Source organism: Medicago sativa, chromosome 4 (assembly GCF_051527215.1).
Source record: "Medicago sativa cultivar Bolivia chromosome 4, Bolivia_mono, whole genome shotgun sequence".
NCBI classification, from domain to species: domain Eukaryota; kingdom Viridiplantae; phylum Streptophyta; class Magnoliopsida; order Fabales; family Fabaceae; genus Medicago; species Medicago sativa.
In genome coordinates, this window is record NC_140752.1 from 15,655,441 (window position 1) to 15,677,736 (window position 22,296).

At 32.0% G+C, this 22,296-nt stretch overlaps 2 protein-coding genes and 1 long non-coding RNA gene across 3 annotated transcripts; 2 read left to right on the forward strand and 1 right to left on the reverse strand.

Moving 5' to 3' along the window:
- Positions 1–353: 353 nt before the first annotated feature.
- Positions 354–954, reverse strand: LOC146926693 (uncharacterized). Its single transcript, XR_015005473.1, has 2 exons — positions 691–954; positions 354–595 (listed from the first exon to the last, which is right to left on the reverse strand). It is a non-coding gene; the product is annotated as an uncharacterized LOC146926693 (long non-coding RNA).
- A 4,260-nt stretch (positions 955–5,214) lies between these two features.
- Positions 5,215–6,224, forward strand: LOC146926694 (uncharacterized). The gene is made up of 3 exons (XM_085708101.1): positions 5,215–5,526; positions 5,615–5,683; positions 5,792–6,224. The coding sequence occupies exons 1-3, from the start codon at positions 5,359–5,361 to the stop codon at positions 5,882–5,884; spliced, it is 330 nt and encodes a 109-aa protein (XP_085564227.1). The 5' UTR covers positions 5,215–5,358; the 3' UTR covers positions 5,885–6,224.
- Positions 6,225–8,179: 1,955 nt separating this feature from the next.
- MYB1 (myb domain protein 1) lies at positions 8,180–14,236 on the forward strand. Its single transcript, XM_085700185.1, has 2 exons — positions 8,180–8,667; positions 13,254–14,236. Exons 1-2 carry the CDS (start codon positions 8,385–8,387, stop codon positions 14,018–14,020), a joined length of 1,050 nt encoding a protein of 349 aa, XP_085556311.1. The 5' UTR covers positions 8,180–8,384; the 3' UTR covers positions 14,021–14,236.
- Positions 14,237–22,296: the final 8,060 nt, after the last annotated feature.

Below are 22,296 nucleotides of genomic sequence, written 5' to 3' on the forward strand. Positions count from 1 at the left end.
ATTGGTTGTATGTAATTTCCTCCTTGGATAATAGCTATAAATATAAAGCCTTAGGAGTTAGGAGAGAAAAGTTTAATCTGAACATGCAATCGTCCATTTCAATGCTTAGAACCACCATTAACTTAATGCAAAGATTGATCAAAAAATTGATTCATTCTTTGTTAAGAGTGGGGACTTTTTTACTACAAACTAGCTGTCAACCCGTGCTTCGCACGGGGTGGATTGCTTTTTTTCGGATAATTTTGTTGGCAATCGCATTTGTTAACGGTTAAAAGTGAACTAACATAGAACACTGTTGAAATCATAGAACACTGTTGTCCTTCTCAAATATGGAAATGAACTAACATAGCAACTAACATATCAACCATTGTTATTGCACATATAGTGTACTGCAGTCAAAATATAGATGTTGTGATATAGTCAAAAACCTATTTAAGTTTGATTACCAAAAAAAGGGTTGGATTATTATATCCAAACCATCGTTTCAACACATAGTCATCGAAATATTATACAAATTGTACATTGTTAACACATTTGCAGAAGTGCAGCTCCCAGCGAGATCCAAATCATTTTTAGCATAAGCAGAGAGAGATTCCTGTTGCAATAAAGAGAGGACAGAATAATGTATAAGCAAATAGATTTGCAATCCTAACACCAAAGAAACATGTTTCATTCAAAAGTAATCAGTACCTTTTGTTGTTTATTGGCCACGGATGTGTCTGACATACATTTTGGTTGGTGGATCCTCCAAATCAAATATCAACCTATCACCCTCTTGTAAGTCGCGGTCTACGACGAAGTTAAACCATTCACCACCTAAATTTTTCTCAGCATTCCCTCTGCCAGCAGTCCTAACCTTGCAATTATATGTCTTGTGTGTTTCCAAATCTTCTAAAGTCATCCTTAGATACTTTCTTTTCAAGACTTTTTTGGATATTTGATTTGAAAAATGCTATATGAAATCAAAAATGGAACTGTAAAGGCACATTGCTTGAATAGAAACTATTTCTTTAAGGTTGATGTTATGAGACATTAATATATTACAATTATAACACCTTCTGAATTTAATGTAACAGAGGATATGTGGTAAGTTTCCATAGTCTTATTCTATGTGTTATTTGTTATTTTTAATAGATTGACATATTTATTTTACAATAGTAGATGATGCTAGATTTATTAAGAATGGTTTTTGACGTACCAAGGCTTGTTGTTTTTCAATGGAGGCTAAAGCTGTTGTCACATCCTTCTCAAAGTGATGATAATGCACCGCATTAGTTCTTTGCAAATTGTTGACAGGACCTGCATTTGGCTGAATTTGATTATTAGTTCTTGCTTCATCCTCACCATTTGTTTGTTCAGTGTCAGTGTCATCGTCTGAAATGATCTCAATGGGTTCTTGTTTAACTCGTGCGGGGAAAACAGTTGGAATGTAAATTGGTCCTAGTTGTGTCAGCTTATACATGTTTTTGATGCCCTCGTAGTCGAGCCTAATCTTGGTTGGAACCAAAAATCCAAACTCTTTGGCAATTTTGATTCCATTACCCATGTACACCCCTATGTCATCCTTGCCAAAGTGTGTGACATAGTTAATTCCTTCATCAGAAAGAAGCAATCCAGGAGAGTTGAAGTTGATTTCTTTGCGGTGTTGATTGTAGTAGTGTTGTTGAATACAGACTCTAGCCTACATTGACGTAAAAAAAGGGTTAAGTTAAGTTGGATTTGAACAATAGTAGAACTAAAATGTAATTTAACGATTAAGAAACTATATCAGTTTTTAACATCTTAGATGTAACATTCAGAATTCTTATAATGCAGAATTTAACTCCAACAATTGGCTTTATACTTTGTATATACAACAAAACCAGAAAATCAAGCAAACTTAGATATAAGCACTTATTTGAGTCAAAAACCATAAACAGAAAACAACAGCTATAGCGGTATTAAATTAGCAAGTATATTCACCTAAAGAAATTACCAATAATCTTACTGGTTTCAAAAAGAAATAAGAAAATCATGATTGAATAGCAAACAAAAACAACACAAACAGAAACATAGTTAGTTAGTGATGAAGCAAATGATATCCATGACCATCTTTAACATAAATTCATCACTAACTCTAATCCAAATGCTTTAAAATCTTTTTATATAGTATTTTAAATCGTAACAAAGTTCCATAGTCAACATGCATACAATTTTAAATTTAATCTAACTTGAAAAATATATTTTTGAATCTCAGGTATCAGCAGATTTTCCTAAATAGCTTAATTACAGTTATTGCTTTTGTTTCAAGATTTTACGATTGTCACAAACAGAGACCCAAAAACACATAAACATATAAACCGATAGGTTTTCAGATAAGCGTCAACATATATAAATCCTTTCACATGATCTACAGCAAAGGCAGATATTAACTGCAACATATATAAATCCTGTATCCTCGTGGGTACCCACTATACGGGTACCCGTGGGTATTGAGGTATCCATGGGTACCCATGGAGTTTTGAATTTATTTATTTTTTGGTACAAATAATAACTTTTTTTAATTACCAAAAAACTTCAACTTTTAAACATCCATACATAATCCACTCAAAATTTCATAAATCATACATAATTCATAGAAAATTCATGATTCTTATATAATCTATATGTTTTATGATGTGAATGAAGTGGAAACGGTGAACTTAATAAGATGAATTAAAAAAATTTAAAATAAAAATAGGTTATTATTGAGGATTTTTAGGTGGGCGGTAAAATTTTCTTCAATAAAGTACCAACTTTAAGTAATAAGATATGATATATAAAGATATATTAGTAATTTACTTAATTTATTATCGGGTATGGGTACCCGTGGGTATGGATACAATCCAATCCGTGTCTGTGTCCATATAATAATGGGTAGTCAAATACCCGTTTATTATACCCGTGGATACCCGTTTAGCTACCCGCTCCATACCCGTGACGGATTTTACCCACGGGTACCCGTGGGCATGGGTATTTTTGCCACCCCTAGCAAAGGCAGATATTAACTGCAATTTAATACCACGTATATAAATCCTTTCACATGATCTACAACAAAGTTAGATATTAACTGCAATTTAGTATCTAGTCCTTTCAGGTAAACAAACTTCTGAATTAGACAAATAGTTGAATGTCTCACTACTTGATTTATATCATTTTCCCTTTCAGTTTCAACGTATATAAATCATTTCACATAATCTACAGCAAAGGCAGATATTAACTGCAATTTAGTATCGAGTCCTTTCATGTGAATTATACGCACTTTTAAAAAACTTGTTTTAAAGGAGAGATGTTCAAATTACGGAATATTATCATTCTTCGTAAATTTGAGAATGAAGGTCGCATAATCCAAATATTTGTGATGCATGGTCTAAGGCGCATGGGGTTCAGTAACATATTTTGTAAAAAAATTGTTCCGATGGAAAAATGAACAAATTAATAAATATTGCACAAAAATTATAAATCTTTATCAAAATATTTATGAAAGTTTTATCAAGAGCAGGAAAACATCATAAATTACATATTAGTTAAAATTATAAAAGTGAGCGCTACTGTCATAGAGTTACCAAAAAGGGATTAACACCAATATTTACATGACACAAAATGAACGAAAAAAACACATTAAACTCTTTAGCGTCTTGTGTAGGAACTTGGTTATTAATAATTTGACCGTTAAAAAATAAAAAAATCTCTTTGACGTCAAAAAAATAATATCAGCTGAGCAATATTCAGTCTCTTCACATATGCTTAGTAATATTCAGTCTGGAAGATTACATTGAAAGGATATATGGTAAAATGACGGATAATTGTGAATCATTGTAATATGTCAAAATATAAACCTTAAAAACCATGAACCATCAACTTAGTTTTAAATAATTAAAAATAAAAAATTGTAAAATAGTTAAAAGTTTTTAAAAATATAAAAATTGGAAAATAGTTAAAAAAAATTGGTGAGGTAGCACTCAACCAAGCAACACTAAAAAAATTATATGCATTAGCGTAACAAAAAAACAGACAGACGGATATAAAATATTACTCTAAACGTTAATGTGTGTATATAATCGCGAGGATGAAGAAAGGAGATAAAAATATTTGGGATCATTAAATGACAGCGTGAATAAAAATATTTGTGAGATTGTGATGATTAAACGATATTGAAATTAAATATATAAGTGATAAAAAGATAATAAAATTCCTTTGAAAAAAAGGTAATAAAATTAATTGGAATCTCCTTAAAAAATTAATGGAACGGTTAAAAAAAATAAAGTTAAATGGAAGAAAAAAAACATATTGAAATATAATATTAAAAAATAAAGAAAAGGTTCCCAGCGTGGGTTGAAAAGAGGTGCTTGTGAAATAAATTGTCGAGAAGTAGTTTTTTAAAGTAACATTCAACAGCTTCTGGTCAAAACTCATTCCATTCAATTTTATGCGTTCAAAAAAAGTACTTTTTTTAGTAAGTATTTAACTGATATTGTATTCAGCCTAACTTCTCCTTAAAAATGTAGAGAAGTTTGAAAAAAGTCGGGTCAAACGATACCTTAATCTCCCACTACGACAATGTAGAAGCAACTGAATTTGGGAGAAAAAATTGAAAAATAGTTAAAAATATAAAAATTGGAAAATAATTAAAAGTTATTAAAAATATAAAAATTAGAAAATAATTAAAAAAATTGATTAGGGGCAAAAATGGAAATTCATAGACCAACCCTAAAAAAAAAACCACCCTCCAATAATTGAATTACCAAAATGCCCCTCCTAGGGGCAAATTTGTAAATTCAATGGACATTAACTTTTATATATAGTATATAGAAGAATAGAATAGATATAGATGAATGGAAAACAAAGATTCACAAATAGGTCTCGTATTCTTTGAATTCAATTTTTCGTATGAAATTGGAACTTACTTGGGTAAGGCATCCATTTCTAAGTGAGTGAATAGCCAAATACCCCCCTGAAATTGCAAGGGGCGTCAATTACCCCCCTGTAGTTAACGAAATATCAATTACCCCCCTGAAATTGATAAACGTTAGTCAATTACCCCCCTCCGTTAATTTCCTCCATCCAACATGCTGATGTGGCAGTTAACTGCCCACGTGGCACTGCCACATGGTCAGAAAAGGCATGCCACGTCAGAGGGGGGTAATTGACTATAGGGGGGTAATTGATTATAGGGGGGTAATTGACTATATTTTTTTTTTCTGAAAAAAATATGATTTTTTTTTTTTCTTTCTGGTTTCTTCATAATTTTCTACCATTATTTTGAAGCATCTTGCAGGCGTGTGATTGCATGGTTTGATTTCACGGTATGATGCAAACTCTCGTTTTTGAAATCTGTGGATGACATTTGTGTTCATGGCAATTTTGAGCAGGATAATGGTTGGTCTTCCGTCTGCTGAGAATAGGGAAACGATCTTGAAAACTCTTCTAGCTAAGGGAAAACACGAAGATATAGACTTCAAAGAGCTTTCAACTATGACAGAAGGATACAGTGGAAGCGACCTTAAGGTTCAGTTTATTGATCATTCTCTTTTTCATATTCCCTACTTCTGGTTTGTCGTGATAATGATCTCTTGACATTAATTTCTGTAAACAGAACTTGTGCACCACTGCAGCCTATCGCCCCATTAAGGAGCTAATGCAACAGGAGAAGGAAAAAGAAATGGTAGATACTAAACTATTACATATAATAATGTGATTGTTAAAATGATTTCCATCAAATGTATAGTGTTCATGTGCTGTAAAGCTAAGTAATAACCACCACTTATTTCAGAAAAAGAAGAAAAAGGAGGCAGAAGTTGAAAAATCAGAAGATATTATAGCTTATATGAAAACTGCTCGACTTTATCTTATCTTTTGCAATTGAAATAGCTCATACATAAGCACTTATATTTCTTACCTAGAGACTTTGTAGGAATATACTTAATACCTAAGTTTCAAGATAGCAGCACAGCACATGTTCTGTTTAGATACTGCATTAAATTAATCTAATAGATGCATGTGTAATGTAAATACAGGTGGCTGCAAGTTATGCTACAGAAGGATCAAATATGAAAATGCTGGAGCAATGGAATAATTTGTATGGAGAAGGAGGTTCAAGGAAGAAAGAGGAGCAGCTCAGTTATTTCATTTAGATTGTGGAAAACAGTTTTATATGGACACATGATCAATATTCATTTTAACCAAGGATTTAATCATTAAGCGGAGATATTGAACTCAAAGAAAGTAGGAGTAAATGGTAAACCTTTTAGATATGATTAATATTTCTGAATCACATGCTTAGACACTAATTTTTTTAAACTGATTTTATGGTTCCATTATTTAAGTGAATCTTAGCCAAGTCAGTGGCTTTTAAACTGAACACAAGGTTAAAACTAATCATGGATAATGGGAAAATGCTGCAAGGATATTGAAGTATTAAAAATTTGCAAAAGTTTGTCTACACAAAAAATAGTACTATTTGTTATTCCACAAAAATGGGAATAGCCAAAAAAAATTATGAAGAAACCAGAAAAAAAAAAAAAAAAATCAGATTTTTTTCAAAAAAAAAAAATATAGTCAATTACCCCCCTATAGTCAATTACCCCCCTCTGACGTGGCATGCCTTTTCTGACCATGTGGCAGTGCCACGTGGGCAGTTAACTGCCACATCAGCATGTTGGATGGAGGAAATTAACGGAGGGGGGTAATTGACTAACGTTTATCAATTTCAGGGGGGTAATTGATATTTCGTTAACTACAGGGGGGTAATTGACGCCCCTTGCAATTTCAGGGGGGTATTTGGCTATTCACTCATTTCTAAGTACTTAGGAAAATATTGGTAGGTTACTTCATTTGGATGCACAATGTCCCAAAATACAAAATCACAGCCACGAGGATCCGGTCCAAGGGATACAAAGTCCAACAACTCAATATAAGAACGAGTTCAAAACTTCAATTGCCTTCACGAGGCTGATTTATACCATTGGATCTACATCTAACAACTTATTTCATGATGTAGAAATTGGTAGGTAACTAATATTTTACTCTAACAAAACTAGCTATGTTCAAAGACTCGCAACGAAAGTAACTATACAAACTCATATCAAAGACAAAAATAAACAAAAATGTTATTTAAATACTACATAAATCGACATTAAATATACACCCTCCGGTCACTATTTATAAGCAAACATCAACATTTTGGATTCATTCATTAAATGATGTATGTGGTCTATAATAAAGACCATATACATCATTAATTGAATAAATCTAAAATATAGATTTTTGTTTATAATAGTAACCAGAATGTGCATAAATTTATGCATTGTTCACGAATTTATATATGATATCAATTCGGGACACATGTGTCAAAAATTGTGTTTGAATCAGTGGCTAATTGTGTCCAAAATATTAGGAGGAGTGACATGTGAATTAGACCATAATAGAATAAACCAACCCAATCCAATTCATTTTTGTTATTCATTTGAGGTTAAGACGGTGGGTGAAAACTCACCGTCAAATGGTGGAGAAATCGACAAAAAATAGTCCACAAAAGAATATGAACACTTTGATACTCTAATTTGTATTAGTATGTATTCAACATATGATCAGTGGTGGATCTTGGTCAAAACTTTTTGTGGAACAACAAATATTACTATCAAATAATATTAGATAAAAAGAAAAACTGCAAAGAGCTAATACAAGGCCAAAATGTCACAAAACATCAACCATCAAAACAACCAACATTCTTTAAAAAAAAAAAAAAAACTAAAACAACAAACACAACAATGTCAAAACACCTGGATGGTTGTTCAATAGACCCCTCAAGTTAATAAACTAATCGGGTTGTAACTTTCGTTGACCTGTAAATGCCAATAAAATTGACTCTTTTCAAAAAAATCAATTATGAGCAAATATGAAAGACTTATCGAACAATCACCAAACACTTGATGGAGTACCATGGCATCCTTAGGCTCTTAAGGAGAACCACCCTTGCACATCATCATTTAATAACATGTTATTTTTAATATTTAAATATTTTAAAACAAATTTAAATTGTAAAATAATCTTGCCCACATGGCACAAACCGTTTCTGTACCTAAACAATTATTTATCAAATTATAATTATCAGGCCCCTCTCCATCAGTAGTAGAGTTAAAAACCAAAGAAAAAAATAATCAATGGAACTTAATTTTTAAATTTCTTTAAAAAAAATAAAAAGGATAGAATTGTAATTCAAAATCAAAGAGACTCCAGTAAACATTTTCCTGACCCGTTTCTTTCCATCAACCGTCGAAACACATGCGCGAATATCTCTCTCAATTTAATAACCCATCACTTTCACAACAAAACCCTTTTCACTTTTTCTCAAAACCGTAACCGTCATGGAACCAGAACAACAACCACCAACTCTCACGGCGGTGCACGACGGAAGCGGAGACGAAGGTTTAGCCGCATTAGGCGAAGGCGGTGAAGGAAGTAGCGGTAGCAAAGTGAAAGGACCTTGGTCTCCTGAAGAAGACGCCATTCTCAGTCGTCTTGTTAGTCAGTTCGGTGCTAGAAACTGGAGTTTGATTGCTCGTGGGATTTCTGGAAGATCGGGGAAGTCGTGCCGGCTCCGATGGTGTAATCAGCTTGATCCTTCTGTTAAACGGAAACCCTTCACTGGTATGTAACTTGTTAATGATCGCTTCTAAGTTTATTTTTCCGTTGTTAAACGTTCCGGTTTAGGAAGGGGCTCTTGTAATTTAGAGTTTGGTTGTGAGGTAAGTAAAGTCTGGTTTGAGAATTGTTCGAGTTCGGGTTCTCGTGAATGGTTTGTGCTTTAAGTGAAGTTCGTTAACCGTTTGAGTCTAATCGATTGGTTTGATTCTTTTTAATTTGAATGTGATTGTGTTTTTGTTTTGATTTTATTAAATTGATTAAGTTAAAAGACTAGGTTTCAATTCAAGCATTGTGCATTGAGATTAGAATGAAGTATTGGAATGGTTGTGTGTGCATTGAGGTTTGAGATTGTTTAATTAAGAATTGATTATGTGTGTTATCAAGTTTTAGGGTTTATTATCGTTAAAAAAAAAAAAATTAGGGTTTATCTGATTTGTAAAACAATAAGTATTTGACAAAGGGTTTAAAATTATGGTCGTGGTCGTTTACTTGTGGTCAAATGTGGCGGGTGGGGCCTCACTTGGAGTCGTAGAGACATAAAAAAAATATTAATAATGTGGTCTAGATTGCAAAACAACAAGGATAAACCTTTAAGTTATTGGAAAAGGTTTTAAAGTGTGGTTGTGGTCTTTTACGCGGGAAAGAATCGTGGTCAAATGTGGCTGGTGTAGTGTAGCCTCAATTGCAGCTGTAGAAACATAAAAAATATATATAGGTTGAAGTGTTTTTAAGTGTGTTCGTGATCCTTTACGTGGTCAAATGTGGCTTGTGTGGACCTCAATTGCAGTCGTATAGACCAAAAAAAAAAAATCTTAGGAAAGGGTTTTAAAGTGTGTTTGTGATCTTTTACGCATGGTCAAATGTGGCTTGTGTGACCTCAATTGGAGTGGTTGAGACATAAAGAAATCGTAATAGTGTGGCCTAGATAGCGGTTGCAGACCTTTTTTTATATAAAAAATGTCGCGATTATTGGTGGGTAATTTTATGGTGGTCATTATGTTGTTTCATAAACGTCTAAAATATTGATGTTGTGACTACAAATTTGGTTCTGGACTGCAATTTTTAAAACCTTGGTATAATGTGACATGTGGGACTTTTTAAAGCTTAATGGTACATGAATTACTGTTGTCATTCTGGATAGAGTTTTTTTTTTCCTGATTTGCTATAGAATATTTGGATTTGCTGTAGGTTTTTTTTGTTCATTTATAGATCATAAGTAACACCTAGATGTTACTTTATCAATTTCTATTTTGTCGTTACGCCAATAATGTTGATTGGGATGGTGGTAGTTATTGCAGCTATTACTTACTGACTGATTTCCGTGACTCTTGCTATAGTAGTGTGATTGATGTTTGCCAAGTGGACTCGAGTCTCGAACTTGAACCACTCCGGAAAAATAAGGTGTGAAAATTGTCGTTTAACAGGAGGGTTGCATACTCGTAAGTAGAAACCCGTAACTATATAGGTTTACATCCCTGTTTGTTTGTGTTTCAGAGGCCCCAAATGGCCGCTCATGGTTGAAGAGTATATTTCTCACTTTTGACTCTACTAAGATGGGCAAAATAATGAACTCGATGCTCTGACATAGGTCCTCATCATTTGAGCTTCCTTGTGAATTTCATACTTGATGTTCTAAGTCTTCATCATTTGAGCTTCCATGTGAATTTCATACCTTGTTTAGATATTGTGTATCTTGTTCTGCAGCCAAGTAGGTTTTGCTTATGGTCAAAATTTGTGCTGTTTGGTTTCAATACCAGGAAATCCCATTTTTAATAATGGTGAAAATAAACATCTTTTGATGCTGGACATTATTTGTTTTGTCATGTTTGTCCTTAAAATTTTCAATTGTTATTTTTAGTTTAATTCCTAACATTGTTTTATATGATAATCTTTCCTTTTAACAATTGATTCTTAGAATGAAATGTGAGATTATTTCTTGTATTCATTGCATCCATATATTCCTATTATGCTGCAAGCTAGTTAAAACGATATCCCATCACGAAATTAAATGAATTGATATACATTCAAGAGTCTTGCTCACGTGGCACCAAGAAAAAATTCTTAGATTTAAAAAGAGAGCTGAGTACCTTAGAGGAAAGAGAATGAACACTTCAGTAATTATTGACTGGATCACAAATAGAGGCCAATGGAGACAACACTCCTCTTCCATGTGTTTTCCTTCAGCCTTTACAAGTGAGTCACTACTGAATTCCCCAAAACTAATAAATCTGAATGCCCCATCTTCTACTGATTTCATACTATTTAGGATAATCCCTATCCTTAACAGTGCTAACCAGCTAACTGCCTTGGGTTAACAATGCTAACTGCCCAATCCAAAACTAACAAATATGAATGCTCCATCTTCTACTGATTTCATACTATTTAGCATAATCCCTAGCCTTAACAGTGCTATCTGGCTAACTGCCCAGCTGGTTCTATGATTACTCCAAGCCGATTACTCTCTTGGTCCATCAATATCATCTCATTGAAGTTCCATCTTGTTTTACAAGAGTTCTCACAGTGGCTACATTCTGCCCATTGTACTTCTCCTGCTTGGGATTTATCTTAACAATCTTCCTTTCTTCTATCCACTTGTTCATATTCTGCCAAAACAGCAACCTTAATGCTTCTTTTTAGGATCCTGTGCATGGGATGGGAGCCGATTAGCTGACTACACAAAACACAGAAACTCTCTTCCCCTTGCCTTACACTTTTCTTGTATTTTGGCGGCTTATTGATAGAAATAAACCAGAAATAGAATGAACAAATAGATGTTATTGCACAAACAGTGCTGATCAATACCAACTTATAGAAAATCACCATTTTTCTTCACCTGTCAATCCTCGAATATCCCAGGAGTTGCTCCTCTGGATCTTTCAAGCCTATGCCATCAGCATAATATAATATTGTATATAGTCATTGATGGATCCCATTATTTGCTACAAGTTGACTAATCTTGCAGTCACACTGCCCATACTCCTTGCCCAAAACCATAGTTGACGTCAAGTTAGGTCTTCTAACTCAAAAGCTGGAGCCAGTGCACTGCTTACCTCTCAGTGCTTGCAAACTCAAGTTACATCTTTGTGTTCAACATCTTCCAGTGCAGATCCAAGAATTTCTCCACTTGGGCAATCCAGCCCATCAAATTGCTGCCCTCAAATTTAAGCAATTCGGATTTTCTTGCTCAAGATGTTGATTCATTTTAGAAGGACCAAATCACCATCCTTTTGTGACTCCTCTTTCTCCTTATTTGTCTGTGACTTTGGTGTATTTGGAGTAGTTTTTTCATCCTCTTCTTCCGTCTCAAAGTTGATGCCTTATTTTTTCATTAATTAATCCAGAAATTGCTGAATTCCTTTTACAGCATCAGTATTCTTTTGAATTTCAACTACACCATTAAAGGACACTCTCATGGCTTCTGTCCTCTGTTTCCGATTGTACCCAGTTGGATAGTATCTCCTATTTAGTGAGAATATCTCCTATATTTAGGAGATGTCTTTTCGGATTTAATTTTATTTGTATAGCTGTTCTTGGTTTCCTACTTTCTTAGTTCTTTGGGAGTTAGGAGGTGAAGAAAGGGGAGGGAAAGGGAGGGTAATCCCTCGCTTTATTCGGGATTGTTTTTAGAGGGGAGGGAAGGTGAATGCTTAGAACTAATATATTCTTTGTTTTGGGAGTAATATAAAGATGAAAAGGATTTGAGAAAAATATTTCAAAGCTCTCCAAAATCCTTTGAAGTATTTACCCAAATCATCTTTTGAGTTCCCCCAAATTGGAGGGTTTCTAGCATTTAGTTTAATGGAGAAAATGAAACCCCTTGCCAAGTGGGGAACTATCCCCCCTTCCCTTTCTCTTTCCCCTCTCTTTTCCCTTCAACTTCCAAAAAACACTTATTTTCTTAGGTTCCTAATACTAGTGATTGTTAATCGTGTATATATAATCAATCATGCTGAGGTTTTCCCTGAGTCAATTTAGTTAACAGTTCACCCCTCTCAAGATGGTGCCTGTGCTTGCAAGTTTTGGGCATGAATCCTAAATTAGAGATAGTATCCAACAAGACATGGTACATTGGATTAAAGTTGTTTCAGATCCAAGATAAAATTCTTAGATTTTAGAGAGGAAGCTGAGGGTTAGCAAAGAGAGAAAGAGAGAGAACCTGCGCAATTGTTCACTGAATCACAGAGGCAAAAGAGAGAATCTAAGCTTGTAATAGGCTTGTACAAAAATGGTATTATTTTGTGTTGGCTTGTTTTGTGTCGTTTATCTTTATGTGATTTTGATGTTTCAAATATTATAAGAGTTAAAATTCAATCACTGCAGTTTTGTATAATTTAATATTTATGTGAATCTCTACTGTCTATTGGATATGCATGAGTTCCTTCCTTTTTTCAAAATTGCTTAATGCATGAGTCCCTATGTCTATGTCGCATCATTTATGTCCCGTGTCCCATTTATTCTTCATGGGGTGTGATCTTCAAGGTTTAATTATATAGTTTATATTTTCTTAGAAACTTCTATATTCCATCTATTATATCTTATTATTTCACTTTCCTGAATATATAGGCTAAACAAAATATAATGTTTTTCAGATGAGGAAGACCGGATCATAGTTGCTGCTCATGCAATCCATGGAAACAAATGGGCAGCCATTGCTAGGCTTCTGCCAGGAAGAACAGATAATGCCATTAAGAACCACTGGAATTCTACTCTGAGGCGTCGAGGAATTGGGGGAGTTGAACATGATAATACTAAGTTAGAATCTAGTAACATGGGGGGAAATATCAGCTTGGAGAAAGCCAAAGCATCGTCTGAAGAAACTCTATCATGTGGAGATGTTAATTCTTTGAAATCCTCAGAAGGAAGAGATGTTAGTTCTATGGAGATTGTGGATGATAAAAATGAAGACAAAGCAAGGACTGATGTTCAATTATACCATGAAGTCAGGGATCCACCGACCCTTTTTAAGCCAGTAGCACGTGTAAGTGCTTTTAATGCGTATAACGCTTTCAATGGTTCCCAGCCTTCAACATCAGCTCCAAGACCTGTTCCAATGCAAGGACCTATTTTACATTCACCAAAATCAGATGCGGAAATTTGTAAAATGCTTAACAGAACTATTGTCGATCGGTCAGTGCCTAATCAGTGTGGTCATGGATGCTGCTCATCTCTTGGTAACAACTCCAAAAGCTCTTTGTTGGGACCAGACTTCATTGAATATTCAGAACCTCAATCTTTCACAAGTTTTGAGTTGGCTGCAATAGCTACAGACATTAGTAACCTTGCTTGGCTTAAAAGTGGATTGGAGAACAGCAGCGTCAAAATGATGGGTGATACTGCTGGCAGGGTTAATATCTAATGGATCATGATTACATACTGGCCATGGTAATACAAAAAAAAAATGGCAAATCTTAATGGGACCGGATGGATGTGCATAATGTCAACCTTAGTAGCAAACAAATTCGTAGGGATTGAAGAATCGTTGTAATAATGAATATGAATTCGGGCATTGACTGAGTAGTGATTAGAACTTATATAATTACTCCATGCATAATTATAAGACTCGATTGGAACATTTGTCAGTCTCTAAATATAAGTCTCTTAACGAATTTATAAGGAAAATCAACAAGTGTTTTATAGGCACTTATTAAGAAACTAAATATAGCAAAACTATCTTGAAACTAGTGCAGTTTATCTCTTAAAAGTGTAAAAAAAATGTTTTTCTTTTCAATACAAGTTTTTTTTGTTTATTTGATAAATGTCATATTGAGTATTAATTAGTATGGTCCAATTTTTAAATACATGTATTTTTTTTTTCAAACATATCATTTATTAATATCACTAATACCATATGTCTTGGAATATGAAAAGCAACATTGAATGCCATGATGTTTCTATACACATTGGGTAAAAATTGAAGTTGTGACTTAATAATTCACAATATTCATACACATTGCACATAAATCAATTGTACATGTGGGTTGGGTAACTCAACTGGTTTGAGTTAAGAGTTAAAGAGTTGGAATTCCATGGGGTGTGTTAGAATCTTGAAAAATTTCCTAATTTATTTTGTATGCCAAATAATTATTAATACGTCTAGCTAAAATATTCATATATGTGTGATCACTAATGAGAGTCCTACTCATTATGTGTTTGTGTGTGTGCGCGCGGAATCGGTGAGAACGTGTTCACAATATTTAATAAAATCCCACTTGTGTGTGTAATTATTAAAATATCAACTAACTTATTTTATACATATAATATTGCGTTCGATTGTAATTTGGGACAATAGGTTTAGTTGTTCTTTTGTTTTTGATCATTGAGAGATCTTTGCTTAAATTGTTCAGTATAAATTTCAATTATCACATGAGATTGAAACACACACTTAAAAACAAGATGCTCTCAAGCACTTCTTTTAAGATCACTCAATCACATCGGTTCCTATTCAATCATACAAGTTACACATCTGCATGTAATTTAAAGTCACAATCAGTTATATTATGTATATGATACATTTCACATATATGTTAAATATTTCAATACTTGTTACCTTAAGATTACAATAATTTATAAGAAAATAAAGTAACTTGTTACATTGAGTAACAATCTTAATCAAAGACTGGCACATGTCTCTAATCTTTCATACACGGTAGAGCTCTTCCTCGTCAAAATATAATTTAACTATAGGCACATTAATTTTTAAATTTTGTTAGGTTTTATGTGGTGAATAACATTAGCATATGTCACTATGTCACATTTTTTTGAACACAACTTGTAATGTTGATAGTGAAATAATATGTTATGGGTAATAAATCATCATAGTCATGTACGTATAGCACTAATATTTCTTTAAACTCATCAAGTAACATCTTAATATTTTCATATACATTACATTAATGTCTTTCTTACAACTTTATTAAAATTAGTAAGGTTAAATCTCTTTATTTTATTTTTAAGAGAACGCGCGCGCGTCCACACACACATGCGCGCACGTGTTAACTAAACAATTGCTTATATTTTAAAGGAACCCAATTATGTATATCTTTGATATATTTAATTGAAAAATAAATAATCGATATATTTCATTGAACCACCTTTGCACTACATTTCACCCATCATTATCCTTGTTTAAATTTTTGTGTTAAAATAAAATTACAAACATTTAGGTTAGATGACATATTTCTTCTAACACACTTTCATTAAATTTATGCAAAAATAAAAATCGCAAGCAAAAGATAATTTATGATTATCAGTAGTTGTACTAATTTGGGGATATTCAATTAGTGTTTCAACGCACAACAAATATTTCACAAAATATCTTTTCACACAATGGCAAAAATAATTGCATCGGATGTTCATGTACTTTTAATTCTTACTACAATTTTAAATGTTTATCATCATGAGAAGTATTATAATGGTGTGGTCTTTACAAAGTTTTTTTTTAATTCTAATTACAATTCTTTTAATGTTGTAGTTTATGATATCTTTATAACATTAAGTTATACCAAGGTGTGGTTAATATTTGACTGAGTTTGTTGAATGTTAAGCTCGTTTGAAATTAGGAGGTTAATGACTCACAACTTTCTCAACTATTTATTTAAAGAAACATTAAATGTTTTAGTTGTTTTAGGTAGTATAGAACTATTGAAAGAACCATTAATAGTGCAGACTAAATAAAGTCTAACTGAAAATCAAAAACCACAATTCATAACAATCAACCGATAATGAGATTACTTCTATTTACTAACGAGTTCAATAAATTGAACCTTTGAGTTTTGGTTAGCCCATTTGCTCAATTTTACTAAAGACAACTCTTGAATTTACATATTTTTTTAAAACAAAAGAAACAATAACATGTTGAATTATATTATGTTAACCTATATATGAAGATATGTAGAAAAATATTATTCAAGATAATAAGATGTTTTTGATCAACTATATGACTAATACATTGTAATGTAAGTTTCAATACCTTAATAATATATTTAATTACTTTGATGTGCTTTGTTTTATTAAATTTCATATTAATGTTTGTATGTAAATCATGAATAATTAACTATTGTTCTACATTTTTTTGTTGGTGTATTCAGTACTTGCAATTTTATATGATAATCTATTTGTCTTTGTTTATTTGTTGTGGATATGATATGATTATATATATGTGGTATTATGTGCAATATTATCATAGATCGTAGATTGATTACAAGTACACAGTAAGAATTCTTTTGTTTGTTAGTGACGTGTATTGTTGTATATCAGTGCATTTTGTATAATGTTGTTTAGTGTTATAACATCATTTTTTATACTATTTCTAAGCATACAAAGACATGTGCACAATGAAGTCATTCTGGCTAGTTGGTATGGTTTGTATTTGTTGCACATGTTGCGTATCATTATGTGACGATGGTCTATTTAAGTTATGATAGTCAGATGTGTGGGTATAATAACCTTATTTATTAATTTTGTTACGTCTACAGCAACTTAACCTAATTTTTTCCCTCCACTAATCTCTTATTAGGTTTGCAACAACTCTATTCTAAAAATTTTGCTCTAAATTTGCATCATATATTTTTCATTTCTCTCTAATATTTTCAAAGCAAAAATTTAATAGATATCTTAATCCTTATCCATATTATTTATTAATTTTATTAGGTCTGCAGCAACTTAACCTATTGTTTCTGTATATTTTTTGTTTAATTTAATAAATATCTTAATCCTTCTCCTCATTATTTATTAATTTTATTAGGTTTGCAGCAACTTAATCTATTGTTTCTGTAGATTTTTTTATTTTTGGCAAGTTGTTGTACACTTATTTAATACGTTTACAAACAGAATACCATAATTTCCATGCAAACTCGACTACCCCAAATAATTTGTTAGGAACCATGAACTACATTAATTTTTTATTTATTTTTATCACCTGAAACTTTGGACAAGCAAGTTGAAGCATATGCTTGATCATTACGTATGTGAGAATTAATTGTAGGATTTAGAAATAGCAACGAATGAGTTTTAAAAGTTAAGATTAGCAAGAAAACATAAGAATGACCAGAAAAAAATTGACATGTGGCGTTGGCCAACAGAGTGTGTAACATGTCATCTCTAAAAACATGAAATCCATAACCAAAGTATTAACAAAAATCTCCATAATAAAAAATCTCCAAAAAAAATCATCATCCCATCACCATCAATCAATATGGTCTGTCTTGGGTGTCACGGTACGAGATACCTTCAGGTGCTAAACCTCCTCGGATCAGTAGCTCACGTCCATGCATAATCTCCTGGTTGAATTTTCCATACCCTGATTCTCCCCAGTCAACTCCATGAGAGTTTCTCAACAACCAATATTTCCATTTTTGTCATCCACATACTCAACTCCATACCCCACAACAACTAAGCAATGCAGTGTAAGTTTTTTGCTTTTAAACTCATCTTGATCAGCTGGTCTTTGGCAAACACCCCCACTATAGTCTGGGAAGCCAAAGAAAAGTCACGACAATCGGCTCATGCGAATCGATATGTTTTTTTATGCTTTCCCGTGGAATCCATATATAGTTTTTAATTCTGAAACTCACCTTTCGTGGTTGAGCTAAGGGACGGAAGGTGCCTCTGAGTCTGCATGATTGTTCGAGAACACAGTCTTGGGTTTTCATCCATTAAAAAACTTGTTCCATAGTCTTCCCTTTCTTGTTTTCCTCCTCAGTTTTGACAAGGCCGCTGTAGATATCCTGAGGCGAGAGTACTATTGCATCACTTCATGTCTTGTTTTTTTCCTTGTTAATGTAGTACTCCTGACAACCACATCCAGCAAATGAATAACAAGGCGCTTTCCCTTGACTTTTTATCGGGGTAAGAAACCCCTTCTCCCTTAGATCGACATTAATTGATGTTTAACTATAAAAGTAATAAATAAAATTGACCCGTGCAACAATATAATTTTGTATTCTTTTTATCTTTTTTCTTTTTATTTGTTTTATTATCATTTGATTGTAATATTGTATCTCTAATAATCTAATTTGCGTTTATTGATCGACCCATAATCTTACAGGTTAAAGATTATTTATTGGTCTCTATTATAGTCGAGAAGACTCGGGTAGCATTTGCACTTGCTTATAACGAATAAAAGTCATATTATGTCAATGTTTTCATCAGAGGAAAACAAGAAGTAAGTCAGTTAATTAAATAATATTTAATTAATATTCTTGATAAAGGTACCAACATTGGCATGGAATTGGCTTACAATACAAAATTACCAATAAGGAAATTCATTTTCTTATGTTATTAAGATAATCTGGAAGCTCAATCAAATTGAATTTGAGTCAATAAATATAAATAGTATTGTAAATGCATTATATGATACAATACATCATAACACAAGTTTATTTTGTTTTATGTTATATTTTATATGTTTTTCACAGTATCAAAATTAGTTATTTTCATAACAAACATTTGATAATGATATTATTTTTATTTATCAATGAATTATGTGACTAAAATCTTTGTGTTCTGGTTCTCTTTTTACTTAATTTTACTTCAGACAAATTTTGAATTTTTGTGTTTATTTTAAAAAGAACAAACAATAACATGTTCAATTGAATTATGTTAGCCTATATATAAAGATATGTAGAGAAATATCATTTGACATCTAAGATATATTTGAATATAAAATGACGTAATTTTTGCACTCTCCAACTTTTTACTTCGTGATAGTTATGTTATTATTTATTTATTTTGCTCATTTATGTTGTTTTGTCATATAATGTGTTTTCTTATAAACATATGTACTACTTAATATTGTTCCTATAAATGAAATTTTATGGATTTATCACTAAATAAATAAAATTGCTCTTTTTAATCATTCAGAAATCTTCGCTGCAACTTGTTAGCTGATTTGAATAGATATTTTATAAAAATAACATACAACGATATCCCGAGTTATTGTCACTCACTCATACACAATTCAGTGTTTTGTATGTGGTGCAATGATGTGAGAGATGTAATATAAATGTTACATAAATATCATTTTAATAATGTATTTCATTGCGAACGTGTATTGTTTTATTAATTTTCATATGAATATTTGTATATAAATCTTGAATAATTAACTTTTATTCTAAACTTTTATTGTTAGTGTGTTTGATGTTTGTAATTTTATGTGATAATCTTGTTGTCTTTGTTTATTTGTAGTAAATATGATTGTATATTTGTTATAATATGTGTGTTATTATCCTAGACTGTAGATTGATTATTGTTAATATGAAGTTTGTATTTTTGTGTGTTTAATGATGTGCATTGTTGTATGTTAGTACTGTTTATACAACAATGTGTATTGTTTATTGATGCAACATTTTTTATACTACTTATGCGCATATAATGACATGATGTATTACAAAGGCAATAAAGATTAAGCAATAACAAAAAAATTACAACAAGTAATTAACTGAAAAACCTTTATTGGGCACAGTTTTTCGCCGATGTTAAGTACATCAAACTCTGCTCCTGCACCACTTCATGATTCTCTATCTAATTTAGAATTTATGAGACTAACTGATAAGGTAAAGGCGTTTACATGAGATATAAAGCCGAACCTTGTAGTAAATGGTAAAACAGACGAAATATTTTGTACATGATTCGTCATAAAAGTTGACAAATATCCTATGAAGAATTCTATCAAAGAAAATGATGTAGTTTTAATGACTTATGTTCATGTTTTTTGTGAACATATAATGCATACCATTGTAGTTTGTAGGGTGTAAGATGAAAAAATTTCTATGAAAGTTGAAGTACTTAATATGAAGAACAATTGAAATGTAGCTGTATTAGTTATCAAAAAGGCAAATCCTGTCATTTGTGTTGAATATGCTGATGATAGTTCGATATTTAATGTTCAGACGTTGTTACACGTAGGTTATTCCAGAGACTTGGTATGGTCTGTATTTGTTGGATGTGTTGCATATCCGTGTGTGAACACATTGATACCTTTAAGTGATGATGGTGAGAAGTGTGAGAGTTATGTTTATACCAACTTCAAGACAACGTCACATTATCAAATAATGAAGCATATAATGAATCAAACTTATTTTAAAAAAGATGATTCAACGAAGTTTTCTTTTGCAAAAAATACACATCCTTCTGTTCCTATTATTCAAAGTATCGCAAAGACAGAAAAATGTATTTCTGGAGAGTCGACTGCACTACTCAGGGGCAAATTGTAGGATTGAAGGTCATATAGTTTTATGGTTGTAACAATTCTATGCATGTTACACTTCTCAAAGAATTTATTAAATTTTTATTTAACTACCACTAAAGATTCTATTGAAATTGAGAAATGAAAGAAACATGTAGTTGATGGTCAAAACTCTAAGGATATTTAATAAATGGAAAGATGGGACCAATAGAAAGAGCTCCTCATAAGTGAGATATTTCTCGTTCCCAATGAATCATTTTATTATTTCCCTTCTATCTATTTCCAATTATGTATTTAACATTTAATGGTGTTTGGATGTAAAATCTAATGACTTGTGAGCAGTACTTTTTGCGTTGGATTTTAGTGATATAATGCTCAAGTGATTGATTATTTTGACATTTGATGGTGTTTAGATGTAAAATCAAATGACTCGTGAACAACACTTTTTTGAGTTGAACTTTGGTGATATTATGCTTAAAAAAATATTAAACACCAATTCAATATCGATTGCTAAATTTTAGTAAAATGACATTTAAGTATATAATTACCTGTGAAAATTTTAATTGCATTTTTCATTATCAAAATATTGTAGTTTTCAGGGTTCTTGGCGGAAAGAAACAAATTATTTTCGTGAACTTTCGATCTTCCGTTCTCAATATAGGAATGTAAATAACATATATTATCTTTTATAATGTTGTTCATCGACCGGTAAAAGGGCAAAAACGTTGATAGTACCTGCAAATGCAAGGACAAGAAAAAGCGATAATAAATGTTAAAGATAATTATTATGGAGTAAGGGATAAAACTCAAGGTGAAAGTGCAAACTCCATCGTAAAATTTGGAAGAATGAGTTTGCTAGCAAATAAGATAATGTGAAGAATTATTTTTGTGGTGAAATAGATGAAATAATGGTGATGTAATATATAGTGGAAATATGAACATAACTTTTTTTTTCATAATAATAAGGTGAACGAAACTCTTTGCGACAAATTAATACTATTTTAAAACTTTTATCAACAACTCGAATTTATCATTTGTCAATCCACATGATTGATTCATATTGGTTTGCATCAAAACATGTAGGTCTAGAATCATGATCATTCGTAAGCATTAAAAAGGTAGCTGCACGTCAGAAAGGTAAAATCCTTTATGGTATTTTTATCATTCAGGGGGTTGTGTTATTTTACTTTGAATTTTAGTTAGAAGAAAGTTTGCTTGAGGAAGGACAAGAAAAAGTTCAAGTGTGTGGGTTACAATGACAATAAATCATATAGGATTTTTAGTCTATTTTTATAGTCATTTTAGAGTTAAAGTAGTCAATTTATGTGTATTTTAGTTGTGTTTTGTAAAGAAATCATTTAAAAGTCATTAAAAAATAGAAGAAGGAAAATATACTTGACAACATGAAAATCCACCCGAACTAGACAACTTTGTGATTGTGCTATGAT

Bases quoted from the DNA above. Each gene is read 5' to 3' on its own strand.
- MYB1 (XM_085700185.1), top strand. From the start codon at position 8,385: ATGGAACCAGAACAACAACCACCAACTCTCACGGCGGTGCACGACGGA. The intron at 8,668-13,253 runs GTATGTAACTTG...AATGTTTTTCAG, and splicing joins TAAACGGAAACCCTTCACTG to ATGAGGAAGACCGGATCATA.
- LOC146926694 (XM_085708101.1), top strand. From the start codon at position 5,359: ATGACATTTGTGTTCATGGCAATTTTGAGCAGGATAATGGTTGGTCTT. The intron at 5,527-5,614 runs GTTCAGTTTATT...TTCTGTAAACAG, and splicing joins ACAGTGGAAGCGACCTTAAG to AACTTGTGCACCACTGCAGC. The intron at 5,684-5,791 runs GTAGATACTAAA...CACTTATTTCAG, and splicing joins AGGAGAAGGAAAAAGAAATG to AAAAAGAAGAAAAAGGAGGC.